Below are 16,997 nucleotides of genomic sequence, written 5' to 3' on the forward strand. Positions count from 1 at the left end.
TATTCTATAACCCAGTGTTTCTCAACCTTTTTAGTGTCGCGACCCCTAAAATAGGTATAAATATAGTAAGTTACTTCGCAATCCCCCTATATAAATATATAATATATAAATATATATATCATATCATTAACCAATTAACCAAAGGAAATATACCATTTAAAAATACCATGTGTAGTACCTAATTCAAACTTGTTACAGGTATAAGAATTTTTTTTATTCAATAAATATAACATTACGGTAAGTTGATTTAATTTTTAATCAAAACATTGATCACTTGAAATTCGACAAAATAATATCTTAATTTAATTATATTTTCAACATTTTAAATATATCAACGTATTTGTATAATATTAATAAAATATAATATGTATAATATACTAATAATATATACAACTACATATTAAATATACCCTAAATATTAATTGATATAGTCATGAATCTTCATCGTAAGTGTGATTAATGTATAAAGTGTAATTCAATTACAATTAGCGTTTTGATACTTCCATTAGTCTGTTCTTGATCAAAATTGCTTGTCAAAATCGCATTAGCCTTCATATATTATAAACACACACACACACACACATACATATATATATTATATGCAAGTCACTAGAATATTTCACATTAAAAGAGAAATAATGATTTAAAAAAGATAGTCAAGTGGGTACCGCTCTGTTATACTTACTGTCTAATACTATGTCGAGTGGGTCACAGTAATTGATGTAGGATGTGCAAAAGATATAGCCATATAGATACATTACTTTATAGTTTATATGAAAAACGATTCTGAGCTGAGACGGTCTGTCAACTTATATCACTAATAAGTACATTTCATTATAATAATAATATGTTTATTGATATTTCTTACTAAGTTATTTATTTTACGAATGGCATTATTGTTGGTTGGTTTAATTTTTGACAAAAAAAATTGCATTTTCACATAATTATTTATTAATAATAATACCTAATAGTAATAAAATATATATTATATAATTATTATAGGTACATATTTTATTATTATTAATATTTTTGAATTAATACCACCTTCCCGTAAAGTACTGCGAATAGATTCGTTGTATGCATAAATAGGCAACAACTAAAAAGTTAAAATTAAAAGACGTGAGAATTTCGTTGTATAGGTATATAAAATGTGAAGTTCCCACGAATAAAGAATTTTGAATAACAACAAAATAATTAAAATTGTTATTCTTTGTTTAAATATATTTTAATTTCGTCCAAATTTAAACTTCAAATATCTACCCTCAAATACAGTAACTACCTTCAAAGTTGAAAATTGAAGTATTTATACTGCTTCAAAATATAGATGATACAAAAACAAAAAAAGGAAATGAATAAAAAAACAAACATTATAGTAAAACTAATATATTATCGTTAATTTGCTCAAAATTTAACATGGCAATTGTCATTTAACAATCAAAAGTTGATAGCTCTTATTACACAGGCACACGCACACCACACAGTGAGATTTTGAAAAATGTTCTTAAGTATGTGTTTTAACTTCTATGGTTCTTCTAAATTCTAATACGCAATTATAATATTATTACATATACCTAGCTATAATTATGATTACTTATAATTTAGAAATAAATTTCAAATAATAAAAACAGTGTATCTACCTATAATTAATTATCTGATAGTTAAGCATACAATCTTGTGCTTTTTAAGCATAAAAAAAAATAAAAAAATTTACACATTATTTTAAAGATTTTGATAATTTAAAAACTATTTTACAGATTTTAGTGCAGCTGGTAGATTATTTTGATTAGTTGCATCATTTGTTGAAAGTGTGGGTATGTCATCAATTCCTGAATATCGATCATCATTGTCCAATGGTAAATCTAATAATGCTTGTACTTTCATCACTTCTGCCATCATTTTTTTCTAAAGTTATTTTAAAAAGAAAAAAATTACAAACATTTTATGTTAATGAATAATTGTCAAAACAAATTATTTTTGTGCTTAAAAATTTAAATTTATAAGAAAATTGTTACTAAAACGTACACTAAATAATAATTAAATAATATTTAATATATTAACCTTCAGATCAATATATAAATATATAATATTATGTTATAAACTGATAAATTACGAAATATAATAATAGCAAAAGTATTGTTTATTAATAGAAAAAATAACTTTTGAATAGCTAAATATACACTTAATAAAGAATTTAAATCAATATTTTTTCTTGATTCAATTGTTCAACAATTATGAATTAACAGTTCAAAACCTATAACTTGAGATAATTTTTTTTCGTGAGGTGTTAATTACTTCTGTTAGGACTAAGTGGGTTATTTATAATTAGTAATAATGTTATAAAATATGACTAACAAGTAATAAGCTTTTAATACATTTTAAGTCAATATGATTATAATATTTAATATGAGCTTAACGTATTGATGGGTTTAGGTCATTTAGGGTATGGAAGTATGTTACATTATATCAATTATAATAAGTACCTTTAATAAGAAAAAAATATATTTGAATAAAATATTTCGAATAAATATGAGTACTCACAACTCATTTAATATTATAATGTAAATATTTTACATTTTAATAAAATAAAAATTTTAAATTAAGTACATCGTTTGTTTGTATATGTTCATAGTATACGTCATCATCTTATAAATTATAATTGATAGGTACCTAATACCTATATATAAATTATGTACCGAAACGTTTAACTAGTTGAGTGGGTAAGTATTAATTAAATATTTAATCTTAATCACATTTTATGAAATTATGTCACTTTATTTATAAATTGTTTAGGTAAGTACTAATTAATTGGTATCAATAATCAATATTAATAAATAATTAAATTAAAACCGTTCATTCATGAAAAATTACTATAATTAATTACTGCACTACTGTCTTACAATGTGTATCTTATAGGTAATTGGTAATAAATAACATAGCTTTATTTTTGTACACGAATTTTCATATTCAATATCTTTTTACCTATAAGGATAAATTTACTACGTTATTATTAATTTTTTTTATTGACTAAATAACACATAGTATACGGGTAATCACAACTTACCTCATCAAGCTTTCCAATATTGTGTTTTATATGTTTACGAAATACATTTTTTAATGCTTTATCTGTTGACAGGTCAAGTCTTACTACTTCATTTGTCATTTCTTCAAGAAATCGTTGGTACGACTCATCCATTGTATTTTGAAAAAACTTACTGAAACAAAACAATGAAAAATAATTCTAATATTCTTAACTTATGGGTATAACCATAATTATTATTATTACTATAATGTAATGGTTATTCTTCTTAATATTGATGATATTATACTGATATTAGTATAAAAATAATATGTGTATAATATACATGTAGGTAAATTGTAGGTAAGTATTTAATTATTGATTGTTGAATAGGTATACAATTTGTGAATAGATTTGTATTTACAATTACATAGGATAAAATTTATAAAATACGTAGTAATATAGGAGCGTAATGGCCGTAATGCGTATATAATATATTCTATTAAACTTTTAATTAATTAATTAAATTAATTTAAATTAATTTAATTATAAATTTGCATGTATAGTAAATTATTATAATTATACTACTATTACTGTAAAATAAATGGTACCCATATAATATTATTTATATAAATTGTGTATGTAGTATAAGTAAATGTACAATTATAATATAACTAATGTAGTATAAGTAAAAGTTTGTTTTTGTTTATTAATCTGTCAAGTGAGAGAATACGTCATATCCCGAAGAAAATCAGTTTTTCCGCACATCACCATGCGACACCCTGACTTTGAGACTGGTGTAGGGTATCATGTGGGGATACGCAGAATTGTCATTTATTTCTCTGAAAGTCTGAATTGACTATAAAGTATAGGTAAATGTTCATTATTTAATTATTTTGATTTATCCCGTTTAAGGCTATAGTAGAACCAGGAGTTTTGATCAAAATAGTGCAGACATACGAGTATCTTTGGCAAACCGTCGAAACCAAGTTAAATATAAGTGATATATTATACGCATTAATCACTTTATCACATATTTTACATAAATGTGTTTAGTTTTCGTGTATTGTATGACTAAGTGAACCCAGTCACTGTAACTCATAAGTTATAATAAAGTTTGAATAACTGTTGGCTGTTTTACATACTTTATTACAGCGTAGCTCAAATTTTTAAATGAAACATGATTTAGTGGCTTGTAATTGATCGATTATATTTTAGTAGTGTACAATATATATTTTAATACTTTGAGAATCCATCCATAAAGTTGTGGGAAATAGCTATAGATATCCTCACTTCTTAACGGTGATGGTCAGATGAGGCGCAAATCTAGAGGAGCTGCAGTGGGGGCAACTGCCCCTTCAATTATACTGTTATCTCACAATGTAAATTATATTTTCTATTTTTAATTATAGGTTATAACTTGATACATTGTAATATTAACAATAAATAAAAAATAAACTATACTTTTTTTTTTTGGTCGTTTCTTTTGGATGATCTGATTGTAATGGATTATGTTGCTGGCTTCTTATTGTCTTATGTGCGTTTTCTGAAAGATGAGGATGGTGGGTTTCTGGCGAATAATATGTTCGATTATTATTTTCAACCGGCCCAAACCCGAAATCGTCATCATTATATGCACATTCATAACTTAAGTTCTGTATAGTAAAGAATAAAAAATAAATAAATATATATATATATATAAATATAAAATCTAAAACTAAAAAAAGTAATATATTAAATGGTATACTTTAAGTACCATATGCCTATATTAATTAAGAAGATGATATTATTACAACTTCATAACGTCAACACTGATAGTATAAGTTATAATACATATACATACATAATATATTATACTATTATATTTATACATGGTTATTCATTATATATTTATAATTTATACGCCTTATTAAGTAGGTATTTTAACTATACTCTGTAGTCTATATTATCAATTATATAATATTATACTATTTCATTACTATTTCCTATTTAATTTAAATTTAAAACCAGTTACATACGTTTTTCGTGTTTTATGTCAGATTTGTATACTGCTATACTTTATACTGCTACCATATATAATAGTAGCATTGTAAATCTACACAATTCTTACCTAACCAAACCTAACTGTAAATTGAAATATTTTAAGAATTTCGTCATGCAGGTACTTAACTAAATATTTGATAATATATGAATATTTGATAGACAAATATGAAAATTGAAAATGGTAAAGATACATAATGATATGAATCATAAGAAGTTTTACGGTCCTTATGCTGAATACAAAATTAAAACAATTTTTTTTATTAATATTCTTTATTTACTAAGATTCACTCAACAGTGTTAAAAGGTTGTACATTATTAATAGGCAAATAGATGATAGAGCTTTATTGAGTGGCGTGTCAAGCATGTTTCAAATCTTAAGCAAAGTATTTATTATTTATTTATTTAAACTATAAATCACTTACTATATTCTCTTAAAACATAATAAATGATTTAAACTATGGTAATTTAAAATTATTGTTATAACTTATAAGACATAAGTCATCAGAAATCTAATATAGTTCAAGATATATTTTTATGGCTGAGAAATTATTGCTTTAGGGTTAGGCAAACATTGTTCACTATAGTATATTCTATAAGTAGAATATAATTAAATATAAGATAATTATAATTTATTATTATTACCTATATTGTTAAATCCTACATCATTCTGATATCATTTTTTCTGAAATTTTCAGTATACGTCTATTTATAAAAAGTTTTAAACTTATTGCCTGCGTTTCGGTGATTTACCCGGACTCATATTGAAAAACTAGCTTCTCATTGCACCGTATGTGCCGTTTAGACTTGAATAGACTTAAATACATACCTATATTTGATGTAGATTGTAGGCTGTATATAATGTGTTAGTGTTACCATTTTAATAGCATTTTGTTACCTATATGTATTAAATATTTAAATATAATATGGCACATTGTAGACCGTGGACTGTGGAGTGTAAAATTATGAACATTTAATAACTCATTTTTTTTTTATGACGAACAATTAAATGTAATTACACTATTCAATTGACATTTATATCTTTATCATTTATCATTTATATAAGCTTATATAACGAATGTACATTTTAAAATACTCAATGATATATCTGCTTCCAAATTTAAAACAATGACTATAAAATTCTTATATTTTCTTAGTGCATGATTATTTTTTCGTACAAAACAAAAACACTGTCTTTGGATAATAAAAGCACTTAACAATTTTTTTTTCATCTTCCATAGTAATCAATGATTATTCATCAATTGATAACTGATTACTAATTGATTATCCATTAATTTAAATAATTAAATCATAATTTAATAAAAAAACAATAGAGTGATTCATAGTGGTTCATAGAGTAAAGAAATTTCTCATTTGAGGAACTTCGACAAAATTTTTTATCTTAAATTTTTTTTTTTTTTTTGAGATTTATAGTCTATGTATAAACTATAAGGTATAGAATTTACTAGACTAATTTTTAACTAGTATCGAGTACCCATTATGATACAAATATGAAGTACCAAAATGCGTTATATACTTATATAGGTGGCTTACTTATTTAAAATAATAAAGAATTTTATCATATTTAATAATATGAATTGGGTACTTACTCTATTTATGGTTTTCTTTTTACTTGATGGTGAGCGAGATAACTTATTACTATCATACTTTTGTTGCTTAGATTTTTTTGCCGAAGAACTGATAGTTGAATTACAGTAATGCGGCAAAACTCTGTAAATACTTTTAAGCATTAGAATATTGAAAAATTAATGGGTAGGTAACACTAAAGAAGTAAAAGAAGAAAAAATACTGGGAAAGTCTGTCTTCGCTGTAAGTACAGTATTGTATACATCGATATTAAGTAGATATATTATATTAGAAGATATGATATTGTTATGGATGCATTAAAATTCAATGTTAAATCATTGTATAGCCATATAGGTAAAAACAATTACTCCGAATGAAAATTGTGTGTTAGGCTTTGTTTTTAAGCATATTTTATAATATTTATTTTTTTAGATTCTGAACGAAGTGATGAATGTATTGAATTTACATTGATGTGTGAGTTTTTTGTATCTGTGTACAGCATAACTTGTCGAAATAATGCTTCAATTTCAAACTTCGGTGGTGGTTTCTGATGGCAAAGTGAATATCCTTGATGCATTATTATACAAGTCAAAAGTAAGAATTTTGCAATAGTTTTTTATATGGTTGTACTAAAAACTAATCATTTTTATATTAGCGTTATCTAAACACGACTAAGTATTTTGACTTTTTTTTTTTTATCTACCTATCAGACAAAGTATGAGGAATATCTGCAAATGTAAATTACTTTTTTTTATGTTTTTGTAGTCGGTGGATAATAAAATGGTTTCTTAATGATTTTTATAATATTTTTCTAGAAATACTTGTAGACCTTAGATTCTATAGGTGAATAAGAATTGCAGATACATAAATAAATATTTAGGTTAAAAAGTTAAAATTTATGGATTTTAAAATATCTTATAGGTATTATTAGAATTAGAAATTTTATTTAAGGAAATAGAAAACTTAATATTATACCTAATTTTTATAATAATAATATAGAAATACAATTATAATACCTTCATGTATATAGTATAGTCTGATACGTTTTCACTCATATGTAATATGAACACTGAATACTGGTGTATATATATATGATTATCAATATATCTATTATACATATTTTATTTTTTTATACCTAACATTTTTTATATTTTTTTTGTCGTACGTATAGGTAATTTTTAAATATTTAGTATTGCTATGCAAATAACTCAGTAATAGATAGTATATTGTATATGAGTAGGTATATGATTATGTTTTGTCTTTTTTGCTTGTGCAAGACCAGAGAGAGAATACAAATAATGCGCATTAACGGCTGAAATCCTCTTTACCTAATATTTTTTAATAATCGAATAGTAATATTAAAAAATACATATTTAATTAAATGGTAGTACAAAAATAACATACTTGCAAGTTTTCAATAAATTGGAAGGTATTATAATAGTTATTGTATTAACTATACTCATTAGTCATTATAAGACCCTATTATAATTCATAATTTTTGGAGTATAATATACTATAGAATTCTTTATTATAGAAAAAAAATATTCCAATTCCAATTATTAATTTATGGTGATGTCTATAATAGTTAGGTATCGTAGTTAATATCAAAATAAAAATGTGTTGATTAACGCTTGACATTTTCCCGGGCGTTTTATTATAAAAATCACTTACTGAAAATCACGAATATTGATAGTGTTTTTTAATAATCTTTTACTTGGACAAGCTTCTGACCAACAGTTTACCCTAGGTCTTACATCATATATCTTTTTAAAGTGACTTCGCATTGTCAGATATGTTGTAATATTGTCTTCTGAAAATATAAATTGTAATAATTATTAATTAATATTATATTTATAATAGCTAGGTAGTTGATAAATAAAAATGAACTTCATTAGCCATAATAGGTACATAAAATAGTATAATTTTCTTAAATGTATACTTTAGCGGTTATTGAAGGGGTATAGCTTACATAGACCGGATATTGATAATCATTATCGTTTAAACGTTCATGGTTATCTATATTTTAATTGGCACATTAGTCTGAGTATTTATATTGTGATTAAGCCTTCTTTAAAATGTTTGAAGTTTCTGAAGTAGTTATCTCATGTGAATGTGATTAATACAGTATTCGAAATCCAAATTGGTTAACAATATTTAATGACAAGACGAAACACGCAAACAGACAAGTATAATTCTAATGTAGATTTATCTTAATTATTTTTTATTTTATCCTGTATATTATCATCTATGTATTTAGAACGGAGATCATATTTGTTTTAACCGTCATAATTTAGTGACAACGCATTGTCAACAGTGAATAATGAATAAAGAATTTTAATACACCTTTCAGTGAAACAAATAGATTTTTAATCTCATAACCGTTGTTTAATTTGTAATTATTCATTTGGATGTCGCTATGTGTCTATGTCAGATAGTTATTGTAATTTTTTCACTATGAAAATAGTGTAGGTATGGTGTGTGTAGTATAGCAGCATTATTAAATCGATATTAGTCGAAGAAAACTGTGTCTTATTGGAAAAATGCTCTATATTGTTATTATTATTTGAGAACATAGGTATTGAAATAACGATAGATAGATAATACTGTAATATTATAAAATATATTTTACTCTAATTAATAGTTGGTATTGGAAATTCAGAACAATTTCGTCATTTCAGTTATTTTAATGCAATTGTAAGTTGTTATAAGGGTTATGATATGCAATCGACCAGTCCTTAAAAAACTAAAAAGTTTAGGAACCACCGTACAGACGCGTACTGGCTACTATATTAAATATTATACCAACTAGTATAATAGCATTACACATTACCGAGTGACGAGTACATACCGTTGTGAGTTTGTGACGTGTTGTAACCTGACGTAACATGCATGATCTTTTGTTACTTATGCGTAATACATTTCAGTAAATAAAATATCCCAAGTTTTTTTATCATACTACTAAACTCTTAAATGAGTATGGAATATAATATGACGAATATTATTGTGCCATGTTCTTAGAGTATTAATAATATAATTCTTATGTGTTTTCTTCACATTCACATAAACGATATTATAGGCAGGTAGATACATCTAAGGATACTTCATAGTTTAGAGTGTTTAGAGTGTTTAGACTCTAAACTACATTAGAAACATTAAACAGAGAGACTAAAATATCTCTTATTCACTATTCCTTAATGGTCTTATTCCTAATTTTTTTCTGTTTATATGTAGGTACAACAATAATCTAATTGAGTTGCAGAATAAAAATCACCGGCTTTAAGAAAAAAAATACTGAAAATACAATATTATTATTAGAGCACCTTAGCACCTACATAGAATTTTTCAAACAAAAATGGTTCTGTAGATATATTTCAAATGTTTATAACATTATTAATATTTAAATTTTAAATAAAAATATTTTGGTAATATGGCACGCTATTATTTTATTAATCCAACATATTTAAATAAATTGTAAAAGTTCTTTAATTATTATTAAAAATTAAAAATCACTTCTTCAATAAGAATTATCAATTAAATTAAAAATTAAGTTATATATATTTAATGTTTAATTTAAATACTGAATAAAATAAAATTTATTTTTAGATATATTTAAATAGGTAATAGCAGGTATCTATATTATAATTTTGGAATATTAATAATAATATTTTATCTTATACATTACAAGCTTATGATGACCTTATTAATTGCCTATCTTCTAAACTTTATGAATTTGTATAATTTTTTTTTTTTTTACATATTTATTGTTATTTTTAATTACTTGTAGGTACGTACTATAAAAAATAAATTATTATTATTTATTTAATCATTTAATATTATTTAACAAATAATTTGATCATATAATTTGATGAATTCAATTTTCGTGGATTCTTATACTAATTTTCACATAATTATGTTATAGGTACTAGAAACTTAATACCTAATATTTCAGCTTTAATTATTATTTCAATCAATCTATCGTGGTTTTAAAGTTTTAAACATGTTAAATAATTGAAATTAAGTATATTTTTAGTAAATATTTAATTTACTTGTATTTAATAACTTTCAACACTATAGAAATTATAATTTTTAATGAGTAACAATATTAACGTAGAGGATTATTTGATACGAAAGTTAATTTTTAAATCTATGAAAAATAAAGTTATATTGTATATTGATTGTTGCTATGATTATAATAATTATAGGTGATGAAAATAAAAATATTGAAATTTATTGCTAGCCAGATAGATCAAGTACTAATACATACCTGGAATCTTCATTTTTACGGCTGACATGAAGGAATATATTATTCAATTGAACAATATTGTACAATTTTAAAATAAATATGAACAATTTAAAATCACTTTCCTTGTACCAAAAGATTTCTATACTTAATACTAAATATTGTTTGTATACATTAACTTCTGATTGTGTTGCTATGGTAACATTGTCTACCATGAAATATAATATTATAACAAATAGTCTATAATGACTAGGGTCCGGAATTATATGTTTTAAAAATGCATTTATTTACTTAGGTATTAGTTATTACTTATTATCATTGAAATAATCACAAAAAACATGAAAAAAACATTACATCATAATATATAGGTATACGAGTATATAAAAAATATTTATTTTAATAATAATTTTTTGAAATAAGTTTAGTTTAAAAGAGTTAGCAGTTTATTAAATAATTTACTTAAATTAATTTTAAAATTGAACAAAAAATATTATTATTACTGGCACAGCATTTTATCATCGATGATAAAATTCGTCTAGAAAAGTTCACGGAAAAAATTTTTATTAATTAAATATGTAGTAAATAGACAATTAGTAGATTTTTTATAGGTACCTATCTTTAGTTAAGCAATAATTTTAATTGAATACTTATTATTATTTTTTTTTTCAAAAAAGGAGTTATATTTTTAAAAAACGCCAAAATATGTAAATATCCACTAACGCATTAAGCTTATAGGTTCGAATTTATATCGTACATACAGTTATATATCATAGCAATATGCAAATGTATATAATCCTTACAAGTCCTGGTAAAAACTAATGTATTATATAAACTATTGTTACTTATAATACAAAAAATATAAAAAAATTCAAAATACTTGTGTAAAACTTATTAAAAACTCATTACCCTATTTCAATGATTTTTTAAGGAATTTTCACTGGGCATCAAAAAAAATTTCTCCAAATAAATAGTCTAAATAATAGTATTATAGTATAATAGGATGATTATTTTATGCTCCCACAATCACCTCTCATGCATAATTATTAAAACTACATTATAATTCATAATGCTAAAATTAAATTGTAAAAATTAAGAAAAAAGAACTATACTTTATTTATATAATTTTAAAAGAAGATTTAATATTAAATTATATAAACTAATTATTAATGTTTTTAATATTTATATAAATAACCACTTGTTTTACTATTTTTATTTTATAAACTAAAAATATGTTGCAAAATTATGTTTAAGCTTATATTATAGATACTATTTTTCAAAAAACTTTTTGACGGTTGAATCATTTTTATATGTTTTTTGGTCTAGAAGATTGTAACGTCGTTCCTTTATTGTTAAAAATTGCTGGCCTGGGATAAAAATGTGTTGCTCTAGTACTGTTAAGACAATATACATCCTGGCATCCTACTATTAATTGTATCCAACGAATAGCAACATTTTTTTATTGGTTTTTAATATAGTATGGCAATGGAACGATACAGCACGGTCTGGTCTACAACTATGTGATGTTAATGTGGCATTTATTATCGATAGTATGATTATATTATTATTTACTACAAATTAATACATGACCTAATTATTTTTTTTTTTAATTTTGTGTCGCCCGCAGTCTTTAAAAATAAAGTCAACTAAGTGACAAAATATTCTCACTGATGAGCGACATTTGTGTTGTCTAATTTACTAGGTAATTAAAAAAATGCACTGTCTTATTCTGATTCTTATGTATAATATATCTTATGTATAATATTAAATTGGTTCTAATTTGTGTGAATTATTTATAAGTGTTGGAATTATAGCTATACTGTTATATCGTACCTATATTAAGTATTTATAAGTACTTTTAGTGATCAAAAATCTATTAACCACAAGTTATTTTAATGGTAACAAACTGACAAAATGTTGTATAGTCATTTACTCATTTATAACTTGAATTCGAAAATATGTTATTGTGTAATTTGTTCGTTAAAACATAAAACTTCGTGAAGTTTTTGTTATTTTTGAATTAGTTTAGTTGAGTATATAGTACATGAATTGTTAGGAATTTTGTTTGCGGTACCCACTATGAAATACATCCGATACAAGATCCAAGATATAGTTAAGTAGTTTTACGTGCACTAAACAATAGATGTCATTCCAAGGTTTTATTTTATTCGCCACTTCGTACAATACCAAAAGTGCGTAGGTAGTCAACAACAAATATGTAACAACAAAAATGCATTTGGTGAGGGTAAGAACTACCCTAGTAACTGCCATTTTAGTTATATAGTTAATAATAATAAAGAAACCAAATGTTTACATTTTTCTCAAAAAAAAAAAAAAAACATTTAATATATATTAGTAAGAAATAAGAATTATACTATTTTTTAACATATTTATTATTTTAATACACATATAGTTTTAAATTACTTAATTAATCTGCGTTATAAAAATTATACAACTTCATATCATGTATATTATACATATCTACTTATCGGCATTGTGGAAATAACTTTAAATGTATTTGGTTTGACTTTAAGGTTTTAGGATGAAATAATTTTTATTATTCAGTATATATATGGTAGTAATGTTCAAAAATATTTTACTGAATTCTAAACACTAATAAAATATAAAATTATCTATTTACTAATTAATATGATTTTGAGTATCGCAATTAAGGAATCTAGGGAAAAAAGCAACGGAAAAAAGAAAAAAAAAAGGTATATATTGTATAGGTATAGCTGGTAATATAGGTAGCTATATACTGTAGGTACAGCATAACTTGTCGAAATAATTGCTTCAATTTAAAACTTCAGAGGTGGTTTCCGATGACAAAGTGAATTTTCTTGGTGCGCTATAGCGGTCAAAAGTAAGAAGTTTCCAGTAGTTTTAAAAAAAACAGGAAAAACAAAAAAAAAGTGACGGAAAAACCGGAGTTTTTACACAAAACCAGTTTTTGAAAAAAATCGATTTTTTTCTATATAATTTAATTCAAAAACTGATTACTATAAATACTTGAAATTTTCACCAAATATTTATTTAAGTGTTATCTATATACAGTTATATTTTCAAAATATTTTGGTTTTTTTTTTTGAAATTTTTGATATTTTTACGTATTTTTTTTTTTAAGTGTCAATCAATTAGGTGCCAAAAAACTTGAAAATTAATACAAGGTTTCATTTAAGTTTTTTTTTAATCGTAGTTCAAAAAATTAATAACCGTTGGTCACAATTGTTTTTTTGTATAAGCGTTTAAAGTTCAAATTTTTGCGAAATATGTTAAAATTGCGAAAATTTGTAATTTATTTTGTAGTTGAAAATTCATAAAAATTTTCGTATTTAAATCCAAGGTTAAAAAATTCAATTCAAAGTTTTCTATTAGTTTTCCTTCGAATAGCTATAGAAAAATTAAAAAAATTCACGCGTAAAAAAAACTATTTACTACCAAATAGTTTAAGATTTTTGTTACAGTTAAAAATGACCAGTCGTAGAAACTTGAAATATACACTAGTTGTTTAAATTGGCATTTTTTTTACATAATTTAATTTGCGGGTATTCAGTTCATTATAACATAAACCATCATTTTCACTACCCAATGGAATTATATAAGTATCTTAGGTTATTGACATATCATTTCTATTCAGAATCGTTTTTCTGGTTTTTCGTATACAATGATACCTATCATTAGATTCAAATTTAACATACCCATTATAGTGATCTACTCTATGTCAGAAGTTCACTCAATAACTACTGTACAGTATAGCGTTATCCACTTCACTACCCTTTTTAAAGTTGAAAATTGAAGTTTTTTTACTGTTTCAAACTTCAATGCGGTTAACAAACAAAACTAACATACATGTATAATTGTAAGATTAATTTATTCACAAAATTGCTTAGAATCTACATAGGTTGGTATAATCTAACCTATACATACATAATAATTAATAATAGAATAATCTATAAAATTAAAAAAATAATTTAACTAAAAAAAAAATCGGAAGTGCTTATTTGAGACCTGAGGGTGTGTTAAAAACCTTCGAGTAGGTATAACCAAGTACTAACCACCCTTTATGCATATACATCTACATTTTACAATCTATCATTCTATGGTATACCTACCTATATGTACAGTATACACGCTTGTTCGGAATACAAATATACTTTATACACGCGAATAATAATAAAGACCTTCATTCGATCGATTGCCCTATTTATATTTTACACCGATGTGGCGATGTATGCGGGTGTATATTATATTAGGTAATATAATATTCAACCACGTTTTATGGTGTTTGCAATTTATATTTTATTTCAATAACATTATATAAGTTAGATACCTGAAAGTCTCAATAAATACCTATTAGTTCTAATTTGTTAACTGAGACGGACTTAGAGATTAAGTGCAGTACCGTAACTAAGATTAAATATACACCTATGACGGTATTAACTATTATTATTACATAATAGTTATAGTGTTATATACTTGTAAAATTATTTTATTATTGGTAATACACGAGTAATTATAAAAAGTATATTAATGTAACACAAAATAAACTGTGAGTAGCTATATCAAGTAGGTACTTACCTATACAATTAGAAACGTTTAAAACTTAAATCATGTCATACTTTTTTTAAGTAATTAGGTCAGAAGATAGGTATAAAACTTATTTGATGTACCTATATTAATGAGGCCACCCAGATTTGGGTCTGCTTCCATAAAAAAAAAAATAAATAAATAAATAAAAGTAAAACATAATATTTTATATTATAATTATTATTATAGTAGATTGTTTTGTCATAAATATATGATGAAAGATGATTAATGATGTTTTATTTATGAAAAAATGAAATGGTTATTAAAAAAGTAGTGGTAATTGTTTACGTCTGAAAAAATTAGTAAAATGTGTAAGCCCTCCCGAAGAAAAATCCTGAATGCGCTCCTAAAGTCAGTGATGCATAATTGCATGTATTATATAGTATACACAATATTACATATATTATTTAGGATGTCCTATGTGTTAGATTATAAATTATATAAATTATAACCTATTGTTGTTATAATATTATAATTATCTTGAAAATGTCAATACATAATTTCTATTTATACTAAATAGATACTTATATCTATTTTTTTTTAATATTAAAAAAATACTTAGAAGTGTTTTCCTAGCCTCGTGTTTGTGTCAAGGAGATTTTTAAATTTCAAGATTTATAAAATATTGCCTTGTAACTATAAACTATTGCAACTTTTGACTCTCTTTTCACTTTTGTGAGTTAAAGATTAAAATATACCTACATGGCTATACGATATCGTTTAGTTAACTATTTTCTACCGTAGACACACTACTCAGTAAAATAATAAAATATATATATTACCTATAATAATTTATGTGAGCGAGTAAATTTATTCACATAATACTGAAAACTGAAATATGTATATTTATAATTTATAATAATAGTACCTAATATTAATTATATTATCGCTGCTATTTTTAGGGCATTTGCCTACGTCAACAAAAAATTCATTAAATAATATTTAGGAATATTAATATATTGACCAATGCTATTTAATAAACACCGTTTTAGGATCAGCTGTAGCCTATAGTAATGATACATTTTCGGATAGGTTATTACATATATCTATATAAGTTCGTGGCCTTGTGGATATGTTTTTAATTATTAAATTTTATAAATTGTACATTTCTACAGGAGTAGAAAGAGAATTAAGAATGAAATAATAATTAGAAAACTATAATAATTATTTAATAGCTCATCATTTGGTTTGTTCACATAATATTTTTTTAATTCGTTAACATATATAGTGTGTCTATATATTTTCATTAAATAAAACCTTTCAGCCCCCTCGCAGCACTGGGTTGGTCTCCGACATAGTGGGAAAGTATTAAATTACCAGATCATCCAATCTGACATCCACAATGATACCCTTTAAAATACTGCAGTAAAACTTAAGGTAGAGTATATGTATATTCTATACCCAATCGATAATGTCCATCCGCAACCATCAAGTCAAAATAAATTTGTATACTATATAGCCTATGTAGGTAGTGAAATTGTTAATTGTTCAATACCTAGGTATCTATTTATAAGTACTTATACAGTACAT

General features: G+C 24.0%; 1 protein-coding gene across 3 annotated transcripts; it reads right to left on the reverse strand.

The window, feature by feature from the left end:
- Positions 1-1,367: 1,367 nt before the first annotated feature.
- LOC114124872 (uncharacterized) lies at positions 1,368-11,041 on the reverse strand. 3 transcript variants are annotated; one of them, XM_050207733.1, is made up of 6 exons: positions 10,908-11,041; positions 8,315-8,453; positions 6,667-6,787; positions 4,481-4,671; positions 3,062-3,212; positions 1,368-1,902 (listed from the first exon to the last, which is right to left on the reverse strand). In XM_050207733.1, the coding sequence occupies exons 1-6, from the start codon at positions 10,933-10,935 to the stop codon at positions 1,744-1,746; spliced, it is 789 nt and encodes a 262-aa protein (XP_050063690.1). In that variant the 5' UTR covers positions 10,936-11,041; the 3' UTR covers positions 1,368-1,743. The 3 variants fall into 3 exon arrangements, with proteins under 3 accessions (XP_050063690.1, XP_027844115.1, XP_050063691.1); XM_027988314.2 differs by lacking the exon at positions 10,908-11,041 and adding an exon at positions 8,613-8,637; XM_050207734.1 differs by lacking the exon at positions 1,368-1,902 and adding an exon at positions 2,848-2,979.
- Positions 11,042-16,997: the final 5,956 nt, after the last annotated feature.

The sequence above is a fragment of the Aphis gossypii genome, chromosome X, assembly GCF_020184175.1.
Source record: "Aphis gossypii isolate Hap1 chromosome X, ASM2018417v2, whole genome shotgun sequence".
In the NCBI taxonomy this organism is placed as follows: domain Eukaryota; kingdom Metazoa; phylum Arthropoda; class Insecta; order Hemiptera; family Aphididae; genus Aphis; species Aphis gossypii.

Excerpts from the sequence above, each read along its gene's own strand:
- LOC114124872 (XM_050207733.1), bottom strand. The coding sequence starts at position 10,935 with ATGTCAGCCGTAAAAATGAAGATTCCAG. Across the intron at positions 6,788-8,314 it reads ATCAATATTCGTGATTTTCA|AGTTTTGCCGCATTACTGTA; the intron begins GTAAGTGATTTT and ends AAGTATTTACAG. Across the intron at positions 1,903-3,061 it reads ATATTGGAAAGCTTGATGAG|AAAAAAATGATGGCAGAAGT; the intron begins GTAAGTTGTGAT and ends AAATAACTTTAG.